This window comes from Narcine bancroftii, chromosome 2 (assembly GCF_036971445.1).
Source record: "Narcine bancroftii isolate sNarBan1 chromosome 2, sNarBan1.hap1, whole genome shotgun sequence".
Taxonomy (NCBI): Eukaryota; Metazoa; Chordata; class Chondrichthyes; order Torpediniformes; family Narcinidae; genus Narcine; species Narcine bancroftii.
The window spans coordinates 48,524,631-48,543,768 of record NC_091470.1 but is presented as its reverse complement, the minus strand read 5'-3'; the positions used below and the strand labels follow the sequence as shown (position 1 = coordinate 48,543,768).

The 19,138-nt window shown below is 38.8% G+C and overlaps 1 protein-coding gene across 2 annotated transcripts in view; it reads left to right on the top strand.

The window, feature by feature from the left end:
• Window positions 1-19,138, top strand: part of ryr3 (ryanodine receptor 3) — a 448,180-nt gene that overhangs the window by 295,853 nt on the left and 133,189 nt on the right. For both annotated transcript variants that reach the window (XM_069916619.1, XM_069916620.1), the window contains exons 62-67: window positions 2,925-3,046; window positions 3,589-3,638; window positions 5,503-5,563; window positions 5,678-5,916; window positions 6,982-7,063; window positions 13,489-13,619. In XM_069916619.1, coding sequence (XP_069772720.1) covers window positions 2,925-3,046; window positions 3,589-3,638; window positions 5,503-5,563; window positions 5,678-5,916; window positions 6,982-7,063; window positions 13,489-13,619 — 685 coding nt within the window. The remainder of the gene's footprint in view (window positions 1-2,924; window positions 3,047-3,588; window positions 3,639-5,502; window positions 5,564-5,677; window positions 5,917-6,981; window positions 7,064-13,488; window positions 13,620-19,138) is intronic.

Sequence of the window (19,138 nt, the reverse complement as noted above, 5' to 3'; positions counted from 1 at the left end):
CGCCAGGAGGAGGGACCACTGTACAAAATAATACAAAATTTTTGGTCGTATGTGTGGGTGGATGTGTAGGTTGGAAGTTGAGGACTACCTGTATATCAGGAGTTGAGTCCATTAATTCATGTCTTTGAAAAATAAATGGTTCTGGCTCAGTTTCTCATTCTCAGTCATAGTCTCCCAGAATTTGCTTTGCTACTTTTCACTGTGTTTAAAAACCTCCATTTAACAAATAAGATTGTTCACCACAATGGATTGTAGAAGTATGATGCGAGAAATGCCATTTTTTTGGGTGAGGCATGAAAACCAAGATTCTGTTTGCCTCTCAGATGAACAAAAAAGTGAGAGTATTTTCTGTGGTGTTCCTCAGTCAACATTAGCAGGCATATTGTCTGCCATCAGAGAGAGACTTTACAGCATTTGTAAGTGACTTTTGCTAGCTTTAAAGTCCTAAAGGCATCATGAGACTCTGTGAGGTGCAATTTACTTGAAAGCAAAGCTTTCACTTGATTTTTTTTGATATTACAAACAATTTCAATCTCAAATGTAATTTTTTGGAATATTTTATTTACTTAACATATATAATGTCAAAAATTAATATTATAAATATAATAAAATATCACAAATATATGCTGAAAATCTATTTATAAAAACTAAAATAATAAAATCTAAAAATAAAAAAAATACAAACTGCAAAAAAACCTAATAAACCCCCTCCCCCAAACTAATCTAGTCCCAAATTAAAAATATAAGATATTTTGTTATAAACTAGTTACAAATAATTAATTTCGATTGTGTTAGTTGACCCTCAAAGACATAAAGTTGTTATATTTTTAGGGAAAACTTCACTGATCAAGAAAGAAATTAATCAATTCATAATTTTAATTTCATTTTTTTTAGCATACGGACCCCAACTTTGCAAAAATAAAGAATATTTATCCCCTAATTGTACGTGATTTTTTTCTCATGGTATACAGTTTTGAATTTCAGCATGCCGTCTGTCTAATGTTAATGGAACATCAAATATCCATGTTACAGTGACACATTCCCTTGCTATTTCTAAAACCAACTTAACAAACTTTAATTAGGAATCTGACAACAGTAATTTAGGAGTGACACTTACAAAATTTCCCAACAAAAGTAATTCAGGATTTAAAGGAAAATTCATTCCTGCTATCCGTTGTAAAAAATTTACTGGTAGAAAGGGTTTGAGTAAGACCACATAGAATGAAGAAAAGTTTCAATTTCTGTTCCACTTCTAAAACACTGAACCGATTAATCCGATCTCCATCTACTCTATCTCTGAGGAGTAATATACAATTGATATAAAAAAATTATCATGAAGTAATCTGTATTATACATTAATAGTATTTGTCATTGCCTCTTTACACAAATTTTGGCAGACTTGTTGATCTATTATCGTGTCCAAATCTCATTCCCATCTTTCTTTTGAATTAAACAAACCTACTTTAGGGGTCTGTTCTTGTAATAATATTCATGCAATTCAAATACATTTTTTAATCATTCCATCAACCATTGATTGGTTCCAAATTTGAAATATCTTTTAAAATAATTTCCGGTCCTAATTTCTCTCTCAAATAAGCCCTCAATTGAAAATAACAAAATAATGTTTTGTAAGTATAACATGTTTAATCATTAATTGATCAATCTATTATTATCATACCAATCCCCCAAATTATAGATTCCCTTGTGATACCATATATTTTAAAAAAGGATTATCTTTTGGGAAAAAAATAAAGGATTAATTACTGGTGTTTTTAATGAAAGAATGTATCTATCACTTTCTAATTTAACTTTATTCCAAATGTTCAACAAATGTTTTAGTATCAGAGCTTCCTTAAGTATTACATTGGATTTAAAATCGCATTTATAAATAAACTCATCTGTTTTGACTCCTCCCATCTTCTTTGGCTTGGCTTCGCGGACGAAGATTTATGGAGGGGGTAAATGTCCACGTCATCTGCAGGCTCGTTTGTGGCTGACAAGTCCGATGCGGGACAGGCAGACACGGTTGCAGCGGTTGCAGGGGAAAATTGGTTGGTTGGGGTTAGGTGTTGGGTTTTTCCTCCTTTGCCTTTTGTCAATGAAGTGGGCTCTGCGGTCTTCTTCAAAGGAGGTTGCTGCCCGCCGAACTGTGAGGCGCCAAGATGAACGGTTTGAGGCGATATCAGCCCACTGGCGGTGGTCAATGTGACAGGCACCAAGAGATTTCTTTAGACAGTCCTTGTACCTTTTCTTTGGTGCACCTCTGTCACGGTGGCCAGTGGAGAGCTCGCCATATAACACGATCTTGGGAAGGCGATGGTCCTCCATTCTGGAGACCTCCCATCTTAATAGTTCAAAATCCACCCATGATGGTTTAATTTTAACAAACATAAAAACTAAAAATCTTAATTGTGCTGCTCTGTAATAATTATTAAAATTGGGAAGTTAAATGTAATTAATTTCAGGAACACTCCTATGTGGAATAGTGACATAATATATTTCATGTTGCCCACCAGTTTTAATAAAAAGCTTGGTTAAATTGTGTTCATGTAGAAAACTACTAACATTCTTTCCTTCTCCACAGCATTTTAATTCAGGCATCTGTCTGCTTTTTACTCATACCTTGAAAAAGGGCTCAGGCCCAAAATGTTAGTTATATATTAATTCTGATGAATGCAGCAAGTCCTGCTAAGTTCCTCCAGCATTTCTGTATTTTCACAACATTCTTCTAAACTTATTCAGTCTATGTCAAAATATTGCTTCAACTGCACTGTACTGTTAAGAATTTGTAACTAGCATAATTATCCACATTACATTTCATTAAGGATTGATGGTCAATTATTGATATATTATAATTTGAATAAAGTGCAAGAAATTAAAAATCATTGCTCAGTGAAAGTCATTTTTAAGTATTTTCTTTCCAGATTCTTCTTCCGCTGATTGATGAATACTTCAAGAATCACTGTATGTACTTCTTATCCTCTCCAACCAAAAGTCTGAGCAGCAGTGGATATGCATCTAATAAAGAAAAGGAAATGTTGGCAAGGTGTGGCAAAGTTGTGTTTCAACATGCTAACATAACATTATAAAGGTTTTTGACGAAGGCTCACATGAAAGGTTATTAATTTAGGGAATGGATCAAAAATGTAAAGAAGGACGTGAAACAATGATAATGTGTTAATTGTCATATACTTAAGGACAATGTACAAATGCATTGCAATTCTTTCTTGCTGTAGTCACAAATGGGGTGGGTTTGTAAGACCCCTTGATTCAGCCAGGAATTGGGAGAACCCAATTGTTTTGAGAAAGCAAAATGCTGACAATATTTAAAATTGTTCTGTAATAAATAATTCATTAAATAATTATTGAATCCAAATTTAAGAATCTTCATCTTTCATGGCATGCTTTCCTAACATTATTGCTTTGGTCTGAATTTTATGACAGTGGAAACAAACTTTTTAAATAGAACTTTTAATCTTTGAGTGGTATTATTTTTGGATTTTGTTCTTAAATGCTTAGCAAGAGAGGATATTTCTGCAACCATGTAATTCCATCACCTGTTTTATTTTCTACTCTTTCCTGATCTAGTATTTTCTGCAAACTTGCAGCCCTTGTCAGACATAGGATCTCACTCTTTGGTAAGCAGCCTGCTTTAGAGACTTTATTATCTGAATATTATCTCAATTGCATCGATTCTGGGATATCTAAAGATCAGTTTTGTGAATATCATAGTGAGCCAAGTGCATGAGTGAATGAATTGCTATATAACGATTTGGCGTGATTTCTACCAAAACCCATGGATCATTGGAATATGTTTTCCATTATCCCATTTCCTGGAGATTGCCTTCAACATATCTCCAAGAGAAAGGGAAGAGCAGCCCATTTGTTTATTACTTCTACATTAAAGGAACTGTGTTTTTAAGAAAAATCTATGCTGTTGATATAAATCCATATGCAGTGTTTTTTTTATTTGCACTTTGGCATAGAAGTGGTGACCAAATGGAACAGTCACTGCATTTACAAAGCTGATCTGAAAGGTATGTTAAGGATGGTTAGAACAAATTATGTTCAGTGTTTTGAATAACATCCTTAAAATATGTTATTTTCAAATCTTTTAAAAATATCTGATATTCAAATAATTCATCTTCATATTTTGGGGTTGACTGCATTGTAAAAAAATATAGCTTCGAGCATAAGAGTTGCTTATTTCTGGAAATTAAAGATTAATTGAATGATTTGGGCCTCAACACTTCATTAACCAAGTCAAAAATGTAATTTTTATTTAATGATACAAGGCCTTTCCAGCTCATGAAACCACACCACCCAATTAACCGACCAACCTGTACCTTTTAGAGGGTGGGATGAAACTAGAGTATCCAGAGGAAACCCACACAAACCACAGAGAGAATGTACAAACAGCTTACAGACAGCCATAATCTGGATCACTGGCGCTGTAATAGCATTATGCTAACTGTTATGCTATCTGTGTTGTCCCATCTATATCACCTATACCAAATGCAGATTAAGTGACCACTCTGCTGAACATCTGTTCTCTGTCTGTTCTCTAGCCAAGTATTTCAATTCCCCTTGGCATTCCCACACAGACATGTTTGTTATCAGCCTCATCCATTGCCAGGATAAGACAGACATAAACTTGAGGAACAAAACATCATTTACTCTTGGATAGCCTAAAACCCAATGGCATAACTATTGATCTTTTCCAGTTTTAACTATCACTCATCCCCCTCCACCCCAACCTCTATCTAGTTTCACTATTTCCATGTCTTGTTTACCACTCCTATTCTTACTTTTCTCACGAACCTTTCCCTCCCCCTTCTAGTGGTCTCTCCACCTTTCCCACCATCTGTTCCCAAAGCCTATCGCATTTTAGCCCCTACCCAACTTCTCCCTCACCCATGATGCATTTGATCACACCCTTTCCAACTTTAATCTCCACCAAGGGTCCCAATCCAAAACATTAACTGACCATTTCAATCCATGGATGCTTCCTGACACTTTGAGTTCCTCCAGCATCATGATATTTGCTCAAGATTCTAGAAACTGCAGTTTTTGTGTTTTTCTAACTGGAATCACGTTTAGCTAACATCACTTAAGAGGGAGATGGAAGCTAATCCCAAAGTAGCCCCAAAAAGTATTGAATTTTATTGGGGAAGCAGGTGAACTTGTGCCATGCAACCTTGATATTTTTCCCAGACCTGACTGCTGGGCAGCTATATGAAAGCCAAAGGACTTGCTGCTTGTCCCCATGCGATAACAGAGCAGCTCCTCAGCTCCTGCTACACATGCAAGGCATTTTAAAAATATGGCCCTAATAAATTGAATCTACCTTGGTGTGGAACCTGCAGTATTCTATGGGCTTCTTACCAATTGGAAATTAAGTTAAAGACATTCTTACATTCTAATTGATGAATAAAAATTAAAAATAACATTAGCATTGAATAAATAAATAGCGTGATTTTCAGATGTTTGTTTATTTCTAAGGCACTGATTCTGGAACAATGGTGAACTGTTTACATATCTTGGCACGTACACTGGACCCCAGGTAACTTAAAAACTTTTAAATATTTCATCATGTTATTATTTACCTCTCTTAAACATTTGAACCAAACTTATTGGACGTGTGCAATTCATACATTTTGATAATTGTACATTCCAGGACTGTTATGAAGTCTGGCTCAGAGCTGGTCAAAGCTGGCTTGCGTTCATTCTTTGAAAATGCAGCAGAAGACCTGGAAAAAACACTGGAAAATCTGAAACTAGGAAAATTCACGCATTCACGCTCTCAGCTGAAGGGAGTTACACAGAATATCAATTACACAACAGTAGTTCTGCTACCTGTATTAACATCACTGTTTGATCATATTGGTCAACATCAGTTTGGAACCGATATAATCTGTGAGTAGTCTGGTTCATCAATAATAATTTATTATTTTGTGTCTAGATGTAATTTGACTCCATTTTTTTTATTTGCAACCACTAGGTTGGATTGACCAAAAACAAAAAGAGAAGACAGTAGGAATACTAGGCTGTTATTTTCTTGAGTAAATATCTCTGGTTTGTTAGTTTTTTGTCTCACCATACAGATAAGTTCCTGGAAAGATGCTGATTGTTGCACAGAGAGAGCAGTGGAGGTTGAGAAACTTTGCGAACAATTTGACCAACCAGTGAATAACTAAATATTATTGATGCTGGAAATAGTACCAAAACTGTGTAAGATGTTAAAGTTTGAAAAGCAGCAATATGGAGGAAGAAACTGAGCTGACGCAGGATACTGACATTGAGTCAGAACAAGATGAAGAGTGTTTAGTATAATGCAGCAGAATAAAGAAGGAAGTGTTTCTTGTAGTACTGCAGTTTTGGCTGCATCAGTGGAAAGGATGTCAATGACCGTTGATGTTCAAGATGCTGGTGCCTTGACAGAAGCTGCCTGAATTAGTGTTGTGGCATTTGATTAGAAACGGACTGTACTGACAATAACCACACTAGCAGTGCGAGTATAAGACAGCTTTAATAAACTAATATGTACACTAAGAGGTCTTGTCTCTCTGCAAGACAAACCTGGAAGGCTAGACTGTAGCTCTGGACTGCTTTATATACAAGGTCACCGGGATGACCCCTGGAGACCTAGTGGTGTAATTACATATCACCACACGGACAACATCTACAGCAGAAAGCCAAAGATCTCCTGTCACTGTAGCAGGGCATTTTATTTCTTTTAGTTCACTGTATAACAAGTATACCAAGTTGTATAAAAAAAGAACAATGCACATTTTGTGGAATCTGAGATGCAAAATGTAACTCTGCCTTCAGAAAGTAGTTCTGGAAAATGAGGATTACTGGGTGGTAGACATGAAAATAATGTTATTTTTACTCATGGTAAATATTTACTTCAATTATAACTGTAATTCGAGAATGCTTCATGCAAGTTTTAAGCTTGTAGTAATACTGTGTTGTTTACAGTGGATGATGTCCAGGTGTCGTGCTACAGGATCCTCTGCAGCTTGTATGCTTTAGGAACAGGGAAAAATGTCTACATGGAAAGGTAATTCCATCATTTGTGTAAGTTTTATTTAGGTTTGTGGTCAACAAATTTCATTCTCTGGAATGTATTTAAAACAATCCCTTGAAGAAGTACATTTCTCTCAATTGACCAGCAAAGTTGTTACTACCATTATCTCAACTTAATAGGCATATCTAGGGTACGGCAGCCATGGCACATGCCCTGGGCGCCACTTGAAGTGGGGTGCCACTGTCCTCACCTTGTCCACTCAATATCAAACTCCTGAGGCCAACAAAGAATCTCCGTCTGACAAAATAATTTTGAGGTATGGGTCTGTCACATTTTGCTTTCTGATGGAAATCAAGCCAGTGTCTGTGTCAACAAGTTGAACTGATTTGTAAATGGGCAATTAAGAGACCCAGGAAGCTCATCGACTAGTCATGAATAGGTCAAAAAACATGTGTTAATGTTATCACAGAGGACCCCATGATTCGGAGCCGAACATGAGTGTGGGTATGACAACGGCTCTGTATACAAGCGTTTACAGAGCCGTTGTCATACCCACATTCCTGTTCGGCTCCGAATCATGGGTCCTCTACCGGCATCACCTACGGCTCCTAGAACGCTTCCACCAGCATTGTCTCCGCTCCATCCTCAACATTCATTGGAGCGCCTTCATCCCTAACATCGAAGTACTCGAGATGGCAGAAGCCGACAGCATCGAGTCCACGCTGCTGAAGATCCAGCTGCGCTGGGTGGGTCACGTCTCCAGAATGGAGGACCATCGCCTTCTCAAGATCGTGTTATATGGCGAGCTCTCCACTGGCCTCCGTGACAGAGGTGCACCAAAGAAGAGGTACAAGGACTGCCTAAAGAAATCTCTTGGTGCCTGCCACATTGACCACCGCCAGTGGGCTGATATCGCCTCAAACCGTACATCTTGGCGCCTCACAGTTCGGCGGGCAGCAACCTCCTTTGAAGAAGACCGCAGAGCCCACCTCACTGACAAAAGACAAAGGAGGAAAAACCCAACACTCAACCCCAACCAACCAATTTTCCCCTGCAACCGTGTCTGCCTGTCCCGCATCGGACTTGTCAGCCACAAACGAGCCTGCAGCTGATGTGGACTTTTACCCCCTCCATAAATCTTCGTCCGCGAAGCCAAGCCAAAGAAAAAATGTTATCACAGTGCTAAGCCAAACTCCCAATCAAAATTTCATACCAGAAAGTCGCACCACAGTTTTGTGTTTGCATTAATTTATATCTTACTTGTCTTGAAGCTAAGGAGTATGGTCCATGGCTGAAAAATGCTAATACTTTGTGCAGGCGCTAGACTACGCCACAAATTATGTCACATTTATCATCCAGATGCTAAAATGTGCAAGTGACACTTCATTAAGATAATAAAGTATCTCCGTGTTTTCTGAAGGTGCTCTCTTTAATTATTAATAAAAATATTTAATTCAACTTGTAGTATGTACAAAACAAATTTTAGTAGTATTAGAAGAGATACCGAGTGTTTACATTTGTACACACTTCCATATAATATTTCCAGGAAAATCAATTGCTATTTACATTTAATTTACAATTCAATAAGTACAGTAAATAATAAGCTTAGAAAACATATACACAGTGCATTAATATCTGCTGGATTGCGCAAAATGGTTTTGACCATCTTGGCACCATCGCTCACCTGGGTGAAGATCAGCTGCTCTGTGGCGCTCAGGATGACAGAGCTCTTTGCACAGTAGCAGCCATCCATCCGATAGATTGTCTCTGGTGCCCTGCCCTCTCCCAAACACTGGCAAACTGATTCATTGAGGAGTACAGCTGCGCCAGGAGAAGCATCAACATCGCTGCAGCTGGACCAACTTCAGCACCGCCACTGAGTGCCGTGCCATGATCGCCAAGCTCAGCTTGTGAGTGGGAGTGTGTCCTGGCGGCCACTGGCATTGCCGCCACCTCCCCTCTCGTTGACAAGGGCTCAGCATCTCCACGCTGCCATGTGTATGCGAGCAGACTGCCCACGGTGCTGGGTGAGTGGATGGTGTTTGTCACTTCTTCCACAGACTACACTCGCATTTCCAGTGTTTCTGAGGGCAAGCGCCAACAGCTGATTTTCATGGGAGCTACCTGTTGTTATAAAAAGACTTTTTATAGCAACAAGTAGCAATCTATACTTGCACAAAGCAATTTTTAAAAATGTATTTTTGCATGGTTAAGTATGATTTATTCTTTTTACAAACTGGGATGTACATCTGTTGCATTTGCTCCAAGCTATCCTTAAACGATTGCCATTGCATTTCTACCGTTAGTCCTTTAAGTACCATTTGCCAATCTATTTTAGCCAATTCACATTTCATACCATGTCAGGATCCGGAGATTTATCCACCTTGATCATTTTTAAATATATTCAACACAACCTCCTCATTAATCCTTATATTATCCATGACCTCCCTATCATATCTCTTCACTTCATCTGGCTCAATATTCTTTTCCTTGGTGAATACTGAAGAAAAAAAACATTTAAAATTTCTCCCATCTCCTCTGACTTCACACAGAGCCTACTCCCCTCACCCCGATCTTCACATGGCCCAATTTTATCCCTCACTATTCTTTTACTTTTAATGTGCCTATAGAAACCTTTTTGATTTATTTTTATTCGCCTGTCAAAGCAGCTTCATATCTCCTTTTAGCCTTTCTAATTTCTTTCTTTTTTTTTTACACTCCTTATTTTCTTTGGCTTGGCTTCGCGGATGAAGATTTATGGAGGGGGTAAAAGTCCACGTCAGCTGCAGGCTCGTTTGTGGCTGACAAGTCCGATGCGGGACAGGCAGACACGGTTGCAGCGGTTGCAGGGGAAAATTGGTTGGTTGGGGTTGGGTGTTGGGTTTTTCCTCCTTTGCCTTTTGTCAGTGAGGTGGGCTCTGCGGTCTTCTTCAAAGGAGGTTGCTGCCCGCCAAACTGTGAGGCGCCAAGATGCACGGTTTGAGGCGATATCAGCCCACTGGCGGTGGTCAATGTGGCAGGCACCAAGAGATTTCTTTAGGCAGTCCTTATACCTTTTCTTTGGTGCACCTCTGTCACGGTGGCCAGTGGAGAGCTCGCCATATAACACGATCTTGGGAAGGCGATGGTCCTCCAATTCACCTATTCCCTGTTGTTTATACCTGTTGTACACATCCCTCTTCCTCCAAACCAAGTTCCCAATATCTCACAAATGGTGGGTAGATTATTTTTGATTAATATTTGAAGTTTTCCATCCTATCTTTAGTGAAACATCTTTAATTCCATTCACTTAAAATCATGAATATTTTCAAATACTGTAATATTTTCTCTCCTGATAGATAAAAACTCCCTGTTGTAGCATTTCCTTGTAAATCTGTCTTAAATAGTTTCTTGCAAATTTGAAGAATATTTGCTTGCAGATACAGGTAGTGTGCATAAGTAAATAAAATGTCATCTGCAGCAAGATTGTATTGGAAAAAATCTTATGCACAAAAGTGATGGAGAAACTCAGCAGGTCATGCAGCATCTTTTGGGAGCAAAGGCCAACCTTTGTTTTGGGCCTTCCTATAAATGCTGTGTGACCTGCTGAGTTTCTCCAGGACTTTTGTGTATTGCACTAAAATTACAGTTTGTAGAATTTCCTGTTTAACTTTTGCTATATTAATCTCTGTTAACATAACAGTGTCATAAATAATGGCTTGAATTTATTACCTGCCTAAAACTGACTGCATTGTAAAGCTCTGAGGTTGTCTTGATGCTGAACATCGAGCTGGAATAAAAAGGAAAGCTTGATGCTATTCATTTACCATGGAAACCTACTATTTTAAAGTTTTTTGGTGGTCAGTATTCTTCCTCATTTTTAGTTAATCCTTTTGCCATTGCACCCATTTATTCTTTATGGCTGTTTTTGAGAGGATAGGACAATGTTCTGAGATGGGCATCTCTTCATTACACCATTGGACTTCAACCAAAAGCTTCATCAGTAATGCTGGAAAATTTCTGTTTGGAGCATTGTATTTTATCGCACTCTTCATTTCCTCATCAACCAGATTTTAAAATGCTTCAAATAGTGGTTATAATGGAATTGTTAAATCCAGCAGGTGCAGATGACAGTGTCTGTTAAGAAAGCTAAGACACTCCATGCATTAGGGAACTAGGTTGATCAAGAATAGCCAAGAATAGCTGTGCAAGAAAAGTCTGCAATTAGTCACTATGCACTCTTTCTTCCATATTACATCTCCATGCATATTTATAAAAGCTAGCACAATTTGAAAGCTGCAAATGAAGGTCTCTGGCATAGCATCTGTTGCATAAGTACAATCATTTAGTCTAGAGAGAGCTAACAACCGAAAACCTTCATTGAAGACAGACATTCTCAAATTGAACAGCAATGCAACCTCAATCTTAAACATACATTCAGTTCATATATTCAACCCTGCTTTCCTTTTTCAAATAAGAGTAATATGGGTATGCAAACAATTATCTAAATTAAGCTGAGTTGCATTTTTAAGGTCAACAGCATCTTTGAGATTTCAGAAAGAACATGATAGTACGAAGGAGATAGAGGTGAACCCGTAGAATTTGTTACTACACAGTGACGGCATCATTGGACATATTTAAAGCAGGGGTTGATAGATTCTTAATTAGCAAAGGTATGAGGAGAAGGCAAGAAAATGGGGTGGAGTTGAGATGAAAAATACTCATGATTGAAATGGTGGAGCAAGCTCATTGGACAGAATGTCTTACATTCATACATCTTAGTCTTGTATAGCTGCTAGCAGAAGTCCAGAGGCACACAACCTTTGACATATGTGAATCAACTGATTTGCAGCCATGTGACTTGCCCTTCTTGTTGAAATGCCCAATCATCACCCACACTGTGGACCTATGGTTTTCACCTTCGAACCATGCCCTGAGCGTCACTGCCTCTTGTCTTCCGACACAATGCTGATGATCACTTGGCATTTTCCCTCAGTTGGCCACTTGGTCCACTGCATTAATCCATTTCATTTTAGTCCTGTCAACAACTTCCAACAGTCTTAAACTATAATACCACTTCAAGATGTATACATTGACCTTGTAAGTCACTGGTCTGTGGTCCATGGAACATGCAAACTCATTTGATGTAACATGTCATCACTTTTCTCTGTTCTTTCTTGGGACCTCAGAGATTTTTGTTCACCTTATGAAGAACAAATCCACATATAGAGAGAATGGCTGAGTCCACTCATGCCTCTGATCTGTCTCACTTGTCCACTTCCTGACATCCACATCATGATTTCTTCTACTCAAAGAACTTGGTTCATCTGTTTCTCTGGCCACAAGTCTCTCCGCCTCCTGTTACTCTCACAAACAGCAACATCCTAACTGTGTCAATTCTGTGTCAGTGGTTTCTCAATCAGAATGGACAGGGATAACTTATTTCTTTGAAGGCAATGCTACAATATATTGAGGTCACACTAAGGCATACTGTATACTCAGTTCTTAAAGATATGCACATTTTATAAATACTCCAGGGGTTTACATGGTTATTCAATGTCAAAATTCAATATTGGTCCTGAGAACACATCAGATCTGTTAGCATTTTAATCCACTGCATCCAAGTCAGAGTCTAGCTTAGTCTCCACATCTTAAAACATTTCATTATTTCAAGCACCCATCGCAATTTACTGTAAAGGAATCAATGTAATGGTATTTCTTTTGTGTTGAGAATTGCTGTTGTAACTTTATATTATTTGTTTTAAGGTTAGTTTAAATCAGTGGTTCTCAACCCTTTTCTTTCCATTCACATACCACTTTAAGTATTCCCTCTGCCAATGGTGCTCTGTGATTAGTAAGGGATTGATGAAGGTGGTATGTGGGTGGAAAGAAAAAGTTTGAAAACCACTATTTTAATTGTACCTCATTGACTCGTTATGTGCACGGTTTCCTAACTCCAAAGGAAATGGGCCAATGACAATTTTTCTCAAGCAAAATATTTCAGCAACAGTTGGGTCCAGAGCAGTGACTCACAACTTTCCCTTCCCACTCACATCCCACCTTAAGCAAACCTTTACTTATCACAGAGCGCCGATGACCTAGGGATTACTTAAAGTGGTACGTGAGTGGAAAGGAAAAGGTTGAGAACCACTGGTTTAAATGCTACTGAATAACTAACCAGTGGGGGAAAATATTCATTATTAACCATTTTGTATCACTTGATCTTCCTGGTGAAACTATCAGAAATTTAATCTAATTGAGGAAAGAAACAAGCAGACTCTTTTTTTTAATTCTCATTTTAAGTGATCACCCAGTAAAGCTTTTACACTGCTCTGATATTTCTGTTATAATATAGTCTCTTTCCAATTATAACACACTCGACTTCTTGAATATTGATACATTTTAATAGTTCATGGAAACTGGTTATCTTCATTTGGCTTCAAAGTGGCTTTATAGTTTTTCTTTTGTCTCATTCCTAGACAGCGACCTGTCCTTGGAGAATGTCTTGCCACACTTGCAGCTGCTATGCCAGTGGCTTTTCTTGAGCCTTCAATCAACCTACACAATAAGTATTCAGTTTTCAATACAAAATCACCTCGAGAACGCATCAGTAAGTGACAGGCTCCTTTTTTTATGTAGGGGAGGGGGTGTTGGAGGGAATCGCTTCATGGTCCGATGGATATTATGGAAGTTCTTGATAGAAAAAAGTTTGTGTTGATTGCACTGGAATATCATTACTCAAACTGAATTGACAGCATTTAATACAAAATCGGATGGTTTGCCACAATGCGAGCATTCAACATCTACTGAGCAAAATCTTACTGGCTGCAGCCTCTATGGCTGTGGTTCCAATAACCAGGTATAGTGACGAGTTAACCTTGCAACCTGAAATGTTTGACTGGAGTGAGAGCTGGAAGTGTCTCTAAAGGTGGCCCAAATGAAGTTCTGCCCTTGAAACTCCCCAAAAGCTTCAATGGCCAGTAAAGCCCCACTCCACCTCCCAGCTTCACACTGTTTCAAAGCTCCAGCTTCACCATATGTCAGAATTGTGAAGGTCATTCCACAGTTCTGGCATGCAGAAACATTTGAAACTTTGAAAATGAAGTGCATAAGTTGTTAAAGCAGCATTGTTTTAAGTTAATACAAATAGTAAAGATAACAATAATTAAAATATCTACAAAAAAATCAAAAACATGAAGCTAAGCAGAAATCATATGAAACAAAGGCTTTGGCATCTTTTTGATCCTCACAACACTAACTCTAGGAGTGCATGCTGGCTGCCTTCAAGAGAGTGATACCAAGAAAAGCATTTGGTCCAGACAGAATAACTGGCTGGAAATCTGTGGCAATCAACTGACTAGTGTATTCACGGATATCTCCAACACTTCTCTTCAACAGAGCATGGTGCGCATCTGTTTCAAACAGGTTTCAATCGTACTGGTGCCCACAAGGAAATGGTACCCTACGAATATAAACCAGTGGCACTCGTATCCACAGTGATTAAGTGTTTTGAGAGACTGGTGTGGAAGCATATAAGCTTCTGTCTGAGCAGCGACATGGATCCATTCCATTGTGCTTACTGTAGCAACAGTTAGAAACATAGCAGATAGGAGCAGGAGTAGGTCATTCGACCCTTCGAGCCTGCTCCGCCATTCAACGAGATCACGGCTGATCTTAAAGTTCAGTACCCCGTCCCTGCCTTCTCTCCGTAACCTTTAATACCCTTATACTGAAGAAATATATCTAATTCCCTCTTAAATATATTTAATGAACCTGTCTCTACTGCCCTCTGTGGCAATGAATTCCACAGATTCACCACCCTCTGGGTAAAGAAATTCCTCCTCGTCTCGGTCCTAAATGGTTTGCCTATTATCCTCAAACCATGGCCCCGGGTTCTGGATTTTCCCATCATTGGAAACATGCCATCTGCATCCATTCTGTCCAGTCCTGCCAGAATTTTATATGTCTCTATGAGATCCCCTCTCAATCTTCTAAACTCCAGGGAGTACAATCCCAATTTGCGCAATCTTTCCTCATAAGTCATTCCTGACATTCCAGGTATCAGCCTGGTGAATCGTCTCTGCACTCCCTCCATTGCAAGAACATCCTTCCTTAGATAAGGTGACCAAACCTGCACACAATACTCCAGGTGTGGTCTCACCAAAGCCCTGTACAGCTGCAGTAAGGTATCCTTGTTCCTATACTCAAACCCTCTTGATATGAAGGCCAACATACCATTTGCCTTTTTAACCGCCTGCTGTACCTGCATGCTCACCTTCAGAGACTGATGTACAAGTACCCCTAGGTCTCTCTGCACTTCCCCATCTCTTAATTTATTGCCATTCAAATAGTAATCTGCCCTCCGGTTTGTATTACCAAAGTGGATAACCTCACATTTATCCACATTGTAGTGCATTTGCCATGTATCTGCCCAGTCCCTCAATTTATCCAAATCACACTAGAGCTTCCTGACCCCCTCTTCTGTGCACACAACCCCTCCTAGCTTAGTGTCATCTGCAAATTTGGAGATATTACATCCAATCCCCTCATCCAGATCATTAATGTAAATTGTGAACAGCTGGGGTCCCAGTACAGATCCCTGTGGCACCCCACTGGTCACCGCCTGCCACTCAGAAAACGAGCCATTTATCCCAACTCTCTATCTTCTACCTGCCAGCCAGTTCTCAATCCACATCAATACTTTGCCCACAATCCCATGAGCCTTGATTTTGTAAGCCAGTCATTTATGCGGGTCCTTATCGAAGGCCTTTTGGAAGTCCAGGTACACCACATCCACTGGCTCTCCCCCATCTATTTTACCTGTCACCATCTCAAAGAAATCCAATAGATTTGTCAAGCACGATTTACCTTTTGTAAATCCATGTTGACTCCGTCCGATCCCTTCTCTGCTAGTCATATGCTCCGCTATTACATCCTTAATAATGGATTCCATCATTTTGCCCACTACTGATGTAAGGCTCACCGGCCGATAATTCCCCGCTTTTTCTCTACCCCCCTTTTTAAATAGTGGGGTAACATTAGCTACCCTCCAATCCATGGGTACTGATCCTGAGTCTATCGAGTTCTGGAAAATAATTCTTAAAGCATCTGCTATCTGAATGGCCACTTCCTTGAGTACCCTAGGATGTAGATTATCAGGCCCTTGGGATTTATCTACCTTCAATCCCATCAATTTCCCCAAGACCATGTCCTTAGAGATACTGATTTCTTTCAGTTCCTCCCTTGCATTAGTCTCTATGTTTCCCAACATCCTTGGGAGGTTATTTGTATCCTCTCTTGTAAAAACAGAACTAAAGTAAGAATTTAATTGGTCGGCCATTTCCTTATTCCCCATTATATATTCCCCTGATTCCGACTGCAAAGGACCTACTCTGGATTTCACCAATCTTTTCCTCTTGACATATGGTTGATGCCATTTTACTGGCTCTACATGAGGCCCTGGAATACCTGGACAGCAAAGATGCATACATTGATAACAGTTCAGCATTCAACACTATCATCCCCTCAAAATTAAGACCTGGGCCTCAATACCCCAGTCTGTTATTAGATCCTGGATTTCCTCACCTCTCAACTCCAAACAGTGCAGATTGACAAGAGCATCTCTTCAATAATCTCCATCAGCACTGGAGCACCATAGGGCTGTGTACTTAGCCCCCTGCTCTCCTTGCTCTACACCTACGAGTGTGTGGCTCTGGACAACAACAAAACCATATGCTGATGATGTCAAGGTTGAAGGCAATGAGTCACCATACAGGAATGAGATTGGAAACTTGGCTGAATGGTGAATGAACAACAAACTCTCATTCAATGTCACCAAAATCAAGGAGCTGATTGTTGACTTTTGGAAAGGAAGATTAGAGGTGGATGATGCAGTGACCATTAGTGATCAGAGGTGAAGAGGGTTACCAAATTTAAATTTCTGAGAGTCACTATCTCAGAAGACCTTTCCTGGATGCATCATATTTATGTCATCATGAAGAAAGCACATCAAGATCTCTACTTCCTCAGGAATTTATGGAGGTCTAGTATGTCATTGGAAACCTTGGCAAACTTCTATAGATGTGTGGTGGAAAGTGTGCTGACCAGCTGCATCATGGCCTCGTATAGAGGCTCCAATACCTGGAAAATCCTGCACCAGTTAGTGGTGACAAACCAGAATATCACAGGTAAAATCTTCTCTCCTTCCAGAACATTTACATGAAATGCTGCCATCAGAGAACAACAGCAATCATCAAAGACGTGCTGTGTCTCACTGCTGCCATCAGGAAAGAGGCACAGGTGCCACAAGACACATACCCGAACCTCCAGGTTCAGGAATAGTTGTTACCCACCCCCTCAACCATCAGACTCCTAAACAACACTCATTCAGAGACTCATTTAAGGACACGTTGCTCATAATTTATTACTGAATATTGATTTTCTATATTTGCACAATCAGTGTGCTTACATTTCTTTTGCTTACATTTCTTTCTTTTGCTTACATTTCTTTCTTTTGTGTTCATTTCTTTCCTTTTGAGTACAGTTTACAGTTACAGGTAATTAGAAATTTGCCTGGCCAACAGTAAAAAGAATCTCAGGTTTGTGTGTGATGTCATGTATGAACTCAGTCAATAAATTTGAGCTTTCAACTTTGAGTATATTTCATGGAATATTTGGGAATCTCAGCAAAACTCAGCATTCCAAACCTGTCAGTAAGTTTGAGATAATTACCAGTGAGAAATGTTGATTAGTTCTTCACTGACAATTTTCCACAAAATTTGCTTAGTTCTACAAACTTTCTGCTGCCTTCCCAAAATTTTCATGTAGCACTGAGGATATGGGGACCAAATACCAAGCAGATTTTTGGTAAGTGTTCTTTGGAGCTTGGAAATTACCTCCATTGTCTCGCTCTCTGCAAGGCTACTGAGGTTCTTCTATGCTTCTCTTAAATCAGCCAATTCCAAGCATGTTAATCACAAACTAACTGGTTCCATCATTCACAGCAGTATTTTCAACATCGAAAGCCCTATTTCTTGGAACTGCTTCCTTGCCATTAAACCTAGTCCTTTGACAACAGCGATGTTCTTTGTGTTTAATGATGTTCCTGTCTGTTATTTTATTGCAAATACATGTTGCTCTGTTTATAATATTCCTGTTACGAATGGATCGTGTATGCCTGTAGACCTCTTGGTTTTGTGATCAGTTTTGCTTCTCTGATAGATCTCCACAGATTATTATCTAAGTGGCCATTCAATCCAATGTGGTTCCTGGCCAAGTAAGGTTTCAACTGCAGGATGTCCATAATATGGTCAAGCAGTGCAAGAACCAGAGAGGCTCTTGCATGATTACATTGACAAAAGCTCAGAGAAATTCTGAATCTAAGCAAGGATGTATAAAATATTTCTAAATTATGTACAGAAACCAAAATAAAGGTTATAAGGTTAAGATGGGTTAAGAGAAATATAAAGTAAAAATAGAAAAGGTTACAATCACTTCTTAAATCACTAATATCTAAGGGAATGAGATTGAACTCATAGCTAATCAGGTACAGAGAGCTAAACAAAAAAGAGTTGCAAACATAAAATAAAAGAATTAAACCAGGAATCTTTACTCAAGTCATTGTGTTGGCTAATGAGTTCCACTGTGCTGACTAAAAGGAATGGAATTTGGAAAGATTTGAAGGAGCTTCAATTTACTCAGCAAACAGAATAAATTTAATGCAGTAAACAAAAGGCTAGATCATATAGTTGCCTTAATATGTTGTTTTCCCGTACCTCCTTTAAACTCACTGGTTTCAATAGAATATTTGTTTTCTGAGTAGTATTAAAAGGAATGCATTAAAAATGTGCTGCAGCATTAATGAAAATAACATCAAATAGTCCAAAAAATCTACCACTCAGGCACCCCAAACAATAGATTATCAGAATTTTGTTAAATTTACTTAGGAAACCTGGTATTAATTTCTATCTACTAAAGTGCCTTAGGGTGTTATGTTAAAGGTGCCACAAGAATGAAATTGTTGTTATTTTAATATTTCTTGCCTAATATACGTAAAATATTTTTAAAATAAAATTACACATTTTTGCTGAAAAATTGTTCTATATTTCAAAGGCCCAGTCCATTTAGATA